At 37.6% G+C, this 13496-nt stretch overlaps 1 protein-coding gene across 2 annotated transcripts in view; it reads right to left on the bottom strand.

Moving 5' to 3' along the window:
• Positions 1 to 254: 254 nt before the first annotated feature.
• Positions 255 to 13496, bottom strand: part of MYO5A (myosin VA) — a 202253-nt gene continuing 189011 nt past the window's right edge. For both annotated transcript variants that reach the window (XM_060097329.1, XM_060097330.1), the window contains 3 exons: positions 12354 to 12528; positions 6765 to 6845; positions 255 to 6472 (listed from right to left, as the gene is read on the bottom strand). In XM_060097329.1, the coding sequence (XP_059953312.1) occupies positions 6320 to 6472; positions 6765 to 6845; positions 12354 to 12528 (409 nt within the window). In that variant the 3' untranslated portion in view covers positions 255 to 6319. The remainder of the gene's footprint in view (positions 6473 to 6764; positions 6846 to 12353; positions 12529 to 13496) is intronic.

Below are 13496 nucleotides of genomic sequence, written 5' to 3'. Positions count from 1 at the left end.
TTGAACAATTTTCTATAATATCTAGGAGAATACAGCATTAATGATGCACATTTACTAAGTACAACATTAGAGAACTACAAATTTAGAGCATAAATGGCAATCTGATATTGTTTTGGTTTAGGTGATATCTGGTGAAAACCCATGTTTCAAAGGCTTTTGTTGATATGAGGTGCATTATTAACTTATTCTTTAAAATTCCATGTGAGATATGCTGGGGTAGGTTTAGTTTAAAACTAGTATTGGTTGATAATGCATTTCACTTCTCAGTACTTTTGCTTTTTAATGGATGAATATTTTACCTAAGAACTTTTCAAACATTAACTATATCATATTTTTCTATGTAGATCAGAGTAGAATTTCTTTTCCAGATCCAACAAGGGAAAACATTTGAAAAACTGCAATGTCCAATGTCATTGTAGTTAAAAGGCATATCCATTTCACAGTAAGTTAACAATTAAAGTTAGGAATCAAAATACAATATATTAAATGTCATAAGCTCATTTCTGTGCAACACTGTTAGAGCAATTTAAATTTTCCAAGGACACATGAAAATCAACCTAACTCCAGCGTTCCACAAAAATACATAACTAGGAATCATAAATTATAACACACATACCCACATTTAAAGGAAAAATTCAGCATATGTTGGATAAAATTAAATGGCTCAAGTGATGTAGACAGCCTGAAATGTTGACCAAGTTTTTATAACATATAATGACAATAAGATATTTAAAACTACTGACTCTGAAAAATGCCATGAAAATGTACTGACCGACCAAGCATTGAATTGTACATACCAGATTCAACTCAAAAAACATTTTTCTTTCAACTATTTCAAGAAACATTACAATACTAAGGAAATGTTAATCATTTTCAGACATCTTAATGAATCTAATAACACCCATTAAATTGAGCTAATGAACATTTTAGCTAGACCAAATTATAAAATTTAAAAAAAATGTATAAAATGCATTTTGGCAGATATTTTACATAGTGCTTTTCAGTTCCTGATCTATTGAGAAATCTACTGTAACCTCAGGTTCACTTGATTTAGGGTAATACTGAACACAATGAATTAGAATTTATAGCACTCTTTCCTATTTTCACTCCATCTTTGATATGGGTAAAGGGTTCTCAAAAATTTTTTTAATGAATGTCCATGGAAGATTTTCAGTTATACCTTTTAGCTTTACTAAGCATAGGTCAGTTCAGTGGAAAACAAGCCATTTAAATATTACCAAGAATCTAACTTCTCTCTATACTTCTTCCATATATTCATTTGCTTAGTTGTAACACAGAGCCCCCTAACCTCAGGAAACACTGTCTCAGACCACATTTCATTGGATCTGAGATCGCTGCTGCCTCACAGTTCTAATACCTGTTTGGAAATGAGAGAAAAGAAAGGAAGGAGAAGTAACAAGAGGGGAGGGTCATGCAGAAAGGGAACGAAGGAAGAAAGGAGGCCACACCCACCCAAACCCTCACAACACCTTGAGAAACAGGGCAGGATATCCTTTCCAGGCAAGACATCCCCTTACAGAGGAGAAGTTCCAGAGAACTTAAGGCAGCTCGAGGAGGGAAGGGAGCAGGGGTTAAGGCGGCCCTCACAGCACAGCCTGAGAAGAAATCACAATGCACTTACCCATACACAGAGCCTCTCTAACACACATGCACACAGCACACCTCTTGGCTCCAAAGCCAACACTGGAAGCATGCACACACCGTCATGTTCAAATACACACTGACTTATGTATGGCCTGCCTGGGAGACAGCCCTCAGAAGGGACCCAGGGGCTTGGCCTGCAGCTGCAGGTTCTCTGCAGGCTCTCTGCAGGCTGCACAGCTCACCTGGTGGCTCTGACCGTGACTCTGAGGGCTGTCTGTTGAGAGCGACCTTCCTCTTTCCTTTTGGGAGGCTCTCACCGCTTCTTGTCAGGCTGGGAGTGCTTGCTACTAATTAATGACCAAAACAAGAGTACTGTACCCTCCAGGGGGGCACTGATTCATTACAAAAGCCAAACCTAGTTATAGCAGGGAACTACAGCAAAGAGGAAACCACAAGGCGCCCCATCTGATTAGCACCAAGAACTTGGTACTCATCATGTCCTCACCTCCCATATGCCAGTTGCCAACTCTGATAAGGAAAAGGAGCACCTCTTGCTGGACTGGGGCACCCCACAGGTACCAGGGGGAACAGAATGGAACTTCAGGACTCTCTAAAGTCTGCTGCCCCGCATGTGCCCTCAGTGCCACTGCTGCATATGGGAAGACAGCACAGCTGGAGGGCTGAGTGACTTCAGGCAAGTCACTGCCCTTATCTCTCTCTCAAATTATCATCAGCTAAGGACTGTAGTACCTGCCCTTCTACCTTCTCGGCTGCTGTGAGGACACAATGAGGTAACAGAGAAAGGCTGAAGTGAAGCATAGCCAGACACAAGGTACTGTCTCTACATTACCTTTCACCAGGAGAACTGAAGGGCTACACATGACATTTTGCTTTCTGTTTTATTCTAAACAGTTGAAGATACTTAAGACTCTGTGTGTGCGTGGAAGAAAGAGAGAGGGAGGGAGAGAGAGAGAGAGAGAGAGAGAGAGAGAGAGAATATGAGGACATCTCAGGATGGTGCCAGATGCCCTTTTACCTAGGGTTCCCAGGGAAGTCATTTCTCACAACAATCACTGTACTGAAATTCTAATAAAATATTTTCACGGCCTCCGCCACTGTTATTAAAAGATTTGATCTATATTATACATAATCACTTACCCAGAAAGAGACAACTCTCAATTACCTATTAAAATGAAGGAAATAATAAAGTAAATGACAAAAATTGACCCAAATCCCCAAATCTCCTATCAGTTGGCTTTGGAATATATATTGTTGTACTTTTGCAATTGATGAAAGAAGTGTCAGGTGCATTTTCACAACTTCCAAAGGAATCATGAAGCTACACTTCATGGAGTTTACCCCATACTCATCTTTCCCCTTCATTATAGTTACTCTCAGGCAGAGCAAAGCCTTAACCTAAGAAAAGCTACAAGAAGGGAAACTGCTTCTAATTTTTCAGCTTTGCTTTCCAAGGTGTGAGCTGAGTTCCTCTGTACAGTGAGTGGGGAGGAGACTATTGAGAAGGGGCTATTAAAACAATGAACCGCTGCTTTCTCAAATAATTCTTTCTTTGAATTCCTATTGTATGTCATAGAGGAATTATGAAAAAGCAAATTAGTGATAATGCTAAAGATCGTACTGCAGAGAAGTGAGAACAGCAAGAATTCATGCAAAGATTGGCCTGAAGGGAAGCCCCCAGGCAGGCCAGTGGGGCAACTGAGGACTGCCTTCACCCACAGCCTTCAAAAGAGTCAGAGCAGGTGAGTAGACAGGCGATGGGACACAGGATGTGGCTGAAGGAAGGGACAGAGTGAGTAGATAATGAGTGGGTGGGCAGAGTGGAGGGCTGGTGCAGGTGTGTCTGAAGCTGGGTGAGAAAGTGTGGGTGGACAAAGGGAAAGGGGAGCAGTCCTCAGAGGCCAAGGATACCCACAGTCAGAAGAATATTTCTGCATCCTCAAGAAGTAGGACACAGAATGACTTATCAGGACTTGGGGTTCCCTGGTTGTAAGATATTTCTGTTATGACTAAAGATCTTCAGACCACTAAGAGAAATTAATTCAGATCCGCTTCTGGGGTTCTAGATAGGCCTTGGAGGAAGTTGGAGCCCTGAAATATCATAATCTTTGTGTGGCCATCCCTGAACAGGAGAGACTCTGGCCCAGGTGCGGAACAGAGGCTCCAGCACTTTGCAGCAGAAAGATGGAAGACAGGAGAGAGAGAAAGGCCCAGACAAGACATGCTTCAGGATATGAGCTGTCTGAAGGAAAGATAAAGGGCTGCAGTGGCAGTGGAAGCTAGAGCGTGATCCTGAAGACCTGACAAGACTCAGGGTGTGTACAGGACATGCTACACAGGACTGAGCTGGGAAAGGGCCCGGGAGGATTTCTAGGTCTGAGGAGGAGAGCCTACAATCACGGTGGCAATTTTTTTTTTTTTTTTTTTTGTGGTACACGGGCCTCTCACTGTTGTGGCCTCTCCTGTTGCGGAGCACAGGCTCTGGACGCGTAGGCCCAGTGGCCGTGGCTCACGGATCCAGCCGCTCTGCAGCATGTGGGATCTTCCCGGACCAGGGCACGAACCCGTGTCCCCTGCATCGGCAGGCGGACTCTCAACCACTGCACCACCAGGGAAGCCCGCGGTGGCATTTTTTGGAGAATCTCTCCCACCCAAGTCCCATCTATGCTCTTAAGACTCTGACAGATTCAGTACTAACCACGTGGTTTCAACAGTTCATAGAAAAGCACATTGACAACCAGGGAAAATAGAGAGAATCGGATTGAGTTAGTATTTTTCTTGGTTTTGCAAATGAATAAATGTATCCAAACTGAATACAGCAGTACACAATTCAATAAAAACTACCTAAACTCATTAACTTTGAAAAAGCGTGTACATAAATCATGTACATTTAAGAAAGATTACAGCTATACAAACCTGTGATTTTACATTTTATTAATCCCTCAAAATTAACAGGCACCAAACACTAGTCTTTCCATTAGAGGGTAACCTTACTGAGTACCTGCAGCTCACTTCTCTGTGGTTCAGGTATGGTGAGGAGAGAACTTCAGATGTGGAAGGGACCTTAAGAACCAGCTGTCTAACACCCTCACTGAATAAATGAGGAAGTTGAGGCCCAAATAAGTTAAGAGACAGAATTTATCTTTTAATAGCAATATTTATCACTGATTTGAAAATGTTTTACTTGCATTTATAATATTGCACATATTTTAATAAGATGTCTTTTTTTATAGATCTAATAGTTAATTTATATAAATCTATGATTGTAATTCAGAACCAGAGTTTCTAAAGAAAGCTAAGAATTTGCTTTTGCACAACCTGAAACATTTATTGTATAAGATTTGTAGGAAAAATGGAGACTATGTTTAATTAGAATTTCAGAATGAAAACATATAGAACCTGGGTCTTATTAAACCAAATCCTCTGTAAAATTCAGCAATCTCCTTATATTTTTATATAGGTCAATGTATTTCTAATATGATGCTCTTTAAAGTATCTAGTGGTACTGAGAACATTTATAGAAGTTGCAAAGCCTAAAAAATGGAATCATAATTTATTACATACTTTCTTTTGCATAATTTATAAAATAATTAAGATTTCAAGACCTAAATCATGAATATTCTCACAATCCTCTCTAGATATTGACTGACATTAATTCTTAATAAATTAAGAAGAAAGAAAACCTGTCAAGGTTGAAAATATGCACTGCAGGAAGCAGATCTGATAACTAAAAACAGGTCACTTCACAGAACACTGTACCCTGATGTGATATGCGCCCGGGGAAAATTAATGAGCACATCAATGTAACACATCCTGAATAAAGGATATCAACAACAGCCACTTTGCCTAATCCTATCCCTAAATGTCAAACATTGTGTCATATTACTACATGACTTCCCAGTGTCTGCTACTTGTGCAGGTGAATCTGTAGCTATGTGCACATAATCCAGTTAAAACTGACCTGATTGAACTGTAAACAGAGTTGATAAAAGAGAAGCTTATTGTTGTAGTGCCTAATATGAATATCGCTTACATCTTAAAGAACATAGTATGTAGCAGCAATTTAAAATGCTCAGTAAACTATGGTACAAATGGACTTCCATGCTCTATAGCAAACCAACATTCTCTTAAAATCTCTACATCATAGTGACACATAGAAGGGAGCTACTTGGCCAGTTACTTTACATATTGCCAGTTTATTTCTTTGTTCCAGTTGGACAGTAGCAACATAATTGATTCCTAAACTGGTATGATATGTACTCAGTGGTGATTTTTCTTTCAATTCTTCTGGTTAGCACACAGGAGGTTCCTTATTGGTACCTTTCTAACAACAGCTCATATTCATATCTGGAATTTAGGTTTTTGATATCATTTAGATGCAGTGATAAGGATTTAAAATAAATGCTGGCAGCTGAAGACACATTTTTTTCCTTCCTTCCATCATTCACCTGCATGTCAACTGCAGATACCTAACTGATCAAGGATGAGTGTTGTTATAAAGGTAACACAGCACAAAGGAGCCTATCTTTCTTTCCAAGATGATGAAAAGTATTCTAGGGGGAGTTCCAGTCAATAACCCCTTGTTTGGGAGATAATAAGTACTATCTCTTTTAAAATGTGTTCTCAGTAGCTCACTTGAAATAATGGGTTATTTCAGGCAAGTATTGTATTGTCAATATTTTCCTTGATATCACTTTCAGACCCGTGATATGAATCCCAGGCCCAGGCTGGCTGGAATCTGGATGGTTTCTAGTGCAAGGGAAGATGGGTTAAAAGGAAAGGTGACAGGAAAGATGTGTTTAGCATCCATGAGCAGCTGAGGAGAGTCTTTCCTGTCTCGTAAACGCATCTGAGAAGATTAAAAAAAGAAAAACAAAAAAACAGAGCATCAATTCTTTGAATCTATAAAGATTTTTTTTGATAAAATTCTACCAAAAATCCTCAACTAATGAAGAATATTTATATTTGTTTTAAAATCACTTCATTTTTCCAATAAGGTGTTATCAAGAAAGTTAATGCACTATAAAAATGAGATAAAATAATTATAATAAAAACTGCATTACCCTTCAGTAAATTATAAAATTTCCATTCAAACGACTGTGTTGGTGAATCAAAGCAAAAGAAAGCCTGGGAGATCTTACCTGTATAGTACGAATAAATGACACAGAGACTCTTTCTTCAAACTCATTAACTGGAGTATACAAATTCAACACTTTGACAATCTGGGAGAAATAAAATGATCAAAGTCTTTAGCATATTATCAAATACATACATGCTGGGTACCTGTAATCTGGAAAACTAAAAGGATCTCTGCATACAGTTTTCAGTTCTACTCAGGGCTTGGTTAGGGCAAGAGGGGAGAGGTAGTGGTTCTGAAGGCACATTTACCTTTATTAGTTGAATTTTTAAAATAAGAATGTATTAATGTAATATTTTACACTTTAAGAAGCAACATAAATTTGAAAAAACATGAAAAGTAAAAGTGCTTCCACCTGCATGCTCTCAGTCTCTCAAAGTAACAATAGTTAACAGTATCCTGTGTATTCAGCTAGTTACTTTCTATACGTATTCTATGTGTAATCTATGTAAGATTTCTATGTTTTGAGATAAGTGATGAACATTAAAAAATCCAAGAGTCAGCACAGAAGTAACTAGGCAAAAGAAAAGTGGGTATGTTTATGCCTATGCCTTGCCTCATGCTGTGGCCATTGTTCTCAAATGCCCTTCCCATCTTTTCATTTCCTTAAATTCAATGCACAGCTAAATAAGACTTTCCCTGAATGATCAGTTATTGACACTCAGCACCATTTTGGAATCCTCCCTCTAGCTAATTAGTGCTGAGGGCTTAACTACCTACCAATGGGCCAGCACCAGCCCTGGCCTCCCCTGAGCCCTGTGGCCAGCCATGCTATAAGCTGGCCCTGCCAAAAAATGGGCAGCAGAAACCAAAGGAAGCAGGGCGGGGCAGCCAACCAGGCCAGGGGTCAGCCCTACCCACCACTGAGCCCACAGTAGTTCAGCTCTGCCACAATAGAAGGGCCTACACAGCCCACATAGGGGGTACCCCTAGACATATAGCTCTGGTGACCAGAGGGCAGCATGCTTCTGAGCCCCATAGGATGTTTCCTGCATAAGGCCACTTCTTTAAGATCAGGAACTGTATATGACCTACTTAATACATAGAAAAAAGACAGCAAACTGGGCAAAATGAGAAGACAGAGCAATATGTTCCAAACAAAGGAACGAGACATAACCTCAGAAAAAGTACTAACAGAAGTGGAGATGAGCAATCTCAAGGTTATGATTATAAAGATGCTCGGTGAACTCAGGAGAAGAAGGGATGAATACAGTGAGAACTTCAACAAAGAGTTAGAAAATATAAAGAAGAACCAAAAGAGCTGAAGAATACAACAGTAGACTAAACTATACAGAGGAATGGATCAGTGAGCTGGAAGACAATAGTGGAAATCACTGAAACTGAACCAAAAAAAAAGAATGAAAAAAAATGAGGATGGTTTAAGAGACCTCTAGGACAACTTAAGTGCACTAATATTCACATCGTAGGGGTTTCAGAAGGGGAAGACAGAGAGAAAGGGACAGAGAACTTATTTGAAGAAATAATATCTGGGAAAGAAAACAGATATCCAGATCCAGTAAGCACAGAGTCTCAAACAAGGTCAACCCAAAGAGGTCCACACCAAGACAGATTATAATTAAAATGGCAAAAATTTAAGATAAAGAGAAAATCTTAAAAGCATCAAGAGAAAAGCAACTAGTTACATAAAAAGGAACTCCCATAACAACATCAGCAGACTTTTCAGCAGAAATTTTGCAGGCCAGAAGGGTGTGGGGTGATATATTCAAAGTAATGAAAGGAAAAAACCTATAACCAAGAATATTCTACCTGGCAAGGTTATCATTCATATTTGAAGGAAAGATAAAGAGTTTTACAGACAAGCAAAAGCTAAAGGAGTTCAGCACCATCAAACTAGCTTTATGTTTATATTTTTATTTTTTTAATGGGACTTCTCTAAGTGGAAAATAAAAGGCCACAACTAGAAATATGAAAAGGGAGGGAAGAGGGAAGTTTAAGAGATAAAAGCCTACGTCAAGAAACAAGAAAAATCTCAAATAAACAATTTAACCTTATGCCTAAAGGAACTAGAAAAAGAAGAACAAACAAAACCCAAGTTAGTAAAAGGAAAAAAAATCAGAATGGACATGAATGAAATAGAGACTACAAAAATGACAGAATAAAAATCAATGAAACTAAGAGCTGGTCCTTTGAAAAGATAAACAAAATTGATAAACTATTAGCCACATTTATCAAGACAAAAAGAGAGAGGGCCCAAATACATAAAATCAGAAATGAAAGAGAGAAGTTACAACTGACATCACAGAAATACAAAGGATCGTAAGACATTATTATGAATAATTATATGCCAATAAAATGGACAACCTAGAAGAAATGGATAAGTTCCTAGAAATGTACAGTCTCCCAAGACTGAATCAGGAAGAAACAGAAAATATGGACAAATTACAAGTAATTAAATCAGATCAGTAATCAAAAAACTCCCAACAAACAAATGTTTAGGACTAGATGGCTTCACAGGGGAATTCTGCCAAATATAAGAGTTAACACCTGAATCTACCCATCTCAATCTATTCCAAAAGAATAGAAGATAAAGGAAAACTTCTGAACTCATTCTGTGAGTCCACAGCACCCTGATACCAAAACCAGACAAAAATACCACAGAAAAGGAAATTATAGGTCAGTATCACTGATGAACATAGTTGTAGAAATCCTCAACAAAATATTTGCAAATTGAATTTAACAGAACATTAAAAGAATCATACATCACGATCAAGTGGGAATTATCTCAGGGATGCAAGGATTTTACAATAACTACAAAACAATCAATGTGATACACCCCATTAGCAAACTGAAGAATGAAAATCATATGATCATCTCAATAGATGCAGAAAAAGCTTTTGACAAAATTCAACATCCATTTATGATAAAAACTCTCAACAAAGTGGGTATAGAGGGAACATACCTCAACATAATAAAACACATATATGACAAACCTACAGTCAACATCATACTCATGGTAAAACAGTGAAAGCATTTCCTCTAACAAAACAAGGATGCCCATTCTCACCACTTTTATTCAAAATGGTATTGAAAATCTTAGCCACAGAAATTAGACAGGAAAAAAAAAAGTAAAAGGAATCCAAATTGAAATGGAAGAAGTAAAACTGTCACTGTTTGCAGATGACAGGAAACTGTATATAGAAAATCCTAAAGATGCCACCAAGAAACTATTAGAACCAATAAATGAATTCAGTAAAGTTGCAGGATACAAAATTAATATACAGACAACTCTTGCATTTCTATACACTAATAATAAATTATCAAAACACAATCTCATTTATAATTGCACCAAAAAGAATAAAATACCTAGGAATAAATCTAAACAAGGAAGTGAAAGACCTGAACTTGGAAAACTATAAGACATTGATAAAAGAAAGTACAGATGACACAAACAAATCGACAGATATACCAGGCTCATAAAGTGGAAGAATTAAATGGTTAAAATGACCATATTACCCAAGGCAACTACATATTCAATGCAATCTCTATCAAAATACCAAAAGCATTTTTCACAGAACAGAACAAATAGTTCTAAAATTTGTATGGAAACACAAAAAACTGAGTAGCCAAAGCAATCTTGAGAAAGAAGTACTAATACAAAGCTAGAGGTATCATGCTCCCTGATTTCAAACCATACTAAAAAGGTACAGTAATCAAAACAGTATGGTACTGGCACAAAAACTGACACATAGATTGATGGAAAAGGAAGGAGAACCCAGAAATAAACCTACTCTTTTACGGTCAATTAAGCTACAGTAAGGGAGGCAAGAATATACAATGTGGAAAAGACAGTTTCTTCAGTCAACGGTGTTGTGAAAACTGGACAGCTATATGCAAAAGAATCAAACTAGACCATTTTTTCATACCACTTAGAAAAATAAACTCAAAATGGATTAAGGACTTAAATTTAAGACCTTAAACTCTTAGAAGAAAATACAAGCAGTACATTTTTGACACTGGTCTTAGCAATATTTTTTTGATCTGTCTCCTCAGGCAAGAGAAACAAAAGCAAAAATAAACAAATGGGACCACATCAAACTAAAAAACTTTTGCACAGTGAAAGAAATTGTCCACAAAATGAAAAAGCAGCCTACTGAATGGAAGAACATATTTGCAAACAATATATCTAATAAGGGGTTAATATCCAAAATATACAAAGAATTCATACAACTCAAATCAAAAAAACAAATGACCTGATTAAAAAATGGGCAGAGGACCTCAACAGACATTTTTCCAAAGAAGACATACTGATGGCCAACAGGCACATGAAGAAATGCTCAACGTCACTAATCACCAGAGAAATATGAATCAAAACCACAGTGAAGTACTACCTCATACTAGTCAGAACGGCTATTATCAAAAAGACAACAAATAGTAAGTGTCAGTGAGGATGTGGAGAAAAGGGAATCCTCATGCACTGTTGGTGGGAATGTAAATTGGTGCAGCCACTATGGAAAACAGTATGGAGGTTGCTCAAAAAATTGAAAATACAACTATGATACAACCCAGCAATTCCACTTCTGGGTATTTTTCCAAAGACAACAAAAACACTTGTTTGAAAAGATATACGCACCCCTCTGTTCATTGCAGCATTATTTACAATAGCCAAGATATGGAAGCAATCTAAGTGTCTCGACAGACAAATGGATAAAGAAGACTGGTGTACACACACACACACACACACACAAGAATATCACTTAGCCATAAAAAAGAATGAAATATTGCCATTTGCAACACTATGAATGGACTTTGCAGACATTATGCTAAGTGAAATAAGTCAGACAATGACAAATACTGTAAGAGCTCACTTATATGTGGAATCCAAAAAACAAAACAAAGAAACCAAAAAAAATGAAAATATACTCACAGATACAGAGAACAAATGGGTGGTTGCCAGAGGGGAGGGGCATGGGGTATTAAAATAGGTGAAGGGGATTAAGACGTACAAACCTCCAGTTATAAAATAAATAAATAAGGCATGTGGATGTAATCTACAATACAAGGAATATGGTTAATGATATTGTGATAACTTTGTATGGGGACATATGATTGCTAGACTTATCACGGTTATCATTTTATAATGTATGGAAATGTCAAATCATTGTGTAGTATACCTGAAACTAACATCATATTATACATCAGCTATATTTCAATTAAAAAAACACAATTTGTCTTAAAATAGAGAAGTCTAAAGAATCATTCAATTATTAAATAATATGGAAAATTCTTTTATGGAGTACAAACTCCATAGAATGTGTAGAATGTACACCTCCATGAAAACAGGGACTTTGTTTTGTTCATGGCTTTACCTTAACAGCTAGAACATTATACAGAACAGTGTAGAGAGTGGATAAATAAGTACTGACTGTTGAATGTGCAGGACTGTGACTAGTACTGAAATATACTTTGTGGTAAAATCTCCCTTCTTCAAGATCTACAATATTGATATATATCATCTCTGACACAGATGAAGTCAGCTCAGAGACAAAAGCAATAGCTAAAAGCCTTCTTTACTTCCCTAAATGTCACCGTTGATGAATGTTAACTTGTTTTATAATAGGGAAAATCACCTTACCTGGGCAGTAGTTAAAGCATTGCACATGGAACAAATGGCTTCTGCATCATCATCTGTTTTCTTTTTCACTTGCAAAAGCTGAGCAGCCTGAATGAGAGGTTCCAGGGTTTCCTTAGCCCCACTGTTCATCAGATTCTTGTCACGCAGCCATTCTTCTAGTTGACTGACATTGTACCTATGCCAGAAAAAGGGGGGTGATGCAAATTTACTGAATGTTATCATAAATGTCTTAATTTTTCTGTGCATGGTTTTGTCAGGAATTTCAGTTAAATTCTGTTTTTTTTAAATCATTAGCTGTGCTTAAAAATTTATCACTATACATAATCAGGAGGTTTATAATCATAATTATATAAGAGTAGGTATAATTCTAGAGACTATAATTCTCTTTAATGGGAGATAGAAATGTAGCCATTACAGCAAGTTATGAAATAAGATGTGCTAAAAACCAAAATAGAACACATAATATGGCTGTGTCCTTATTAAAGAGCCAAGCAGAAAACACTTTACAGCTTCTTACAACTTGAGAGGTGAGAATTGATAATCCTTTAAGTACTCTCTCTTCCTTAAGTCAGACTCCAAGCTAGTAGACATAATAACAAGATCCCCACATAGACCCTGTGCTCCGGCCCTCTTTAGGGAAGAGTCTGGGTGATGGAGGTAGTGGCCTGAGGAAGCTCAGGAATGAAGGCGAGAAGGGCAAGTGGGGGCCATGGGAAGAGACAAAGACCCGAAATATGAAGAGAGACATAGAAACTACACAGATGTGAGGTTTTAAGAGGTGGCCAACCAAGTGATAGTCGTTCGCAAATGAGAGAGATAAATGGACCCACAGTCAGGACTTAGTAATCAGGCAAAGAGGGGCTTCATAGGTATAAACAGAGCTTGCAGAAAAATAAATTCTACGACCTGAGTGGAAAGCATTATCTTCTTACCACTACCTACAGTGGATGTGAGTAATGGAAAATTTGAAAAGAAAGCCAACGCTTCCTAAGATTAACTACAGGCTTTCATAGGAGAAATCCTTTTTCCCCCTCTTGGTGAATTTTCTAGCTGTTTTAAAATAAATTATTTGAAAAAAAATTCCATTATGCTAATAAGGTTATGCTGAGGAGCAGCTGGACAAAATTGAGCACAGCTTTTCTT

The sequence above is a fragment of the Mesoplodon densirostris genome, chromosome 4, assembly GCF_025265405.1.
Source record: "Mesoplodon densirostris isolate mMesDen1 chromosome 4, mMesDen1 primary haplotype, whole genome shotgun sequence".
Taxonomy (NCBI): domain Eukaryota; kingdom Metazoa; phylum Chordata; class Mammalia; order Artiodactyla; family Ziphiidae; genus Mesoplodon; species Mesoplodon densirostris.
This window is presented reverse-complemented; position numbering and strand designations above follow the sequence as displayed.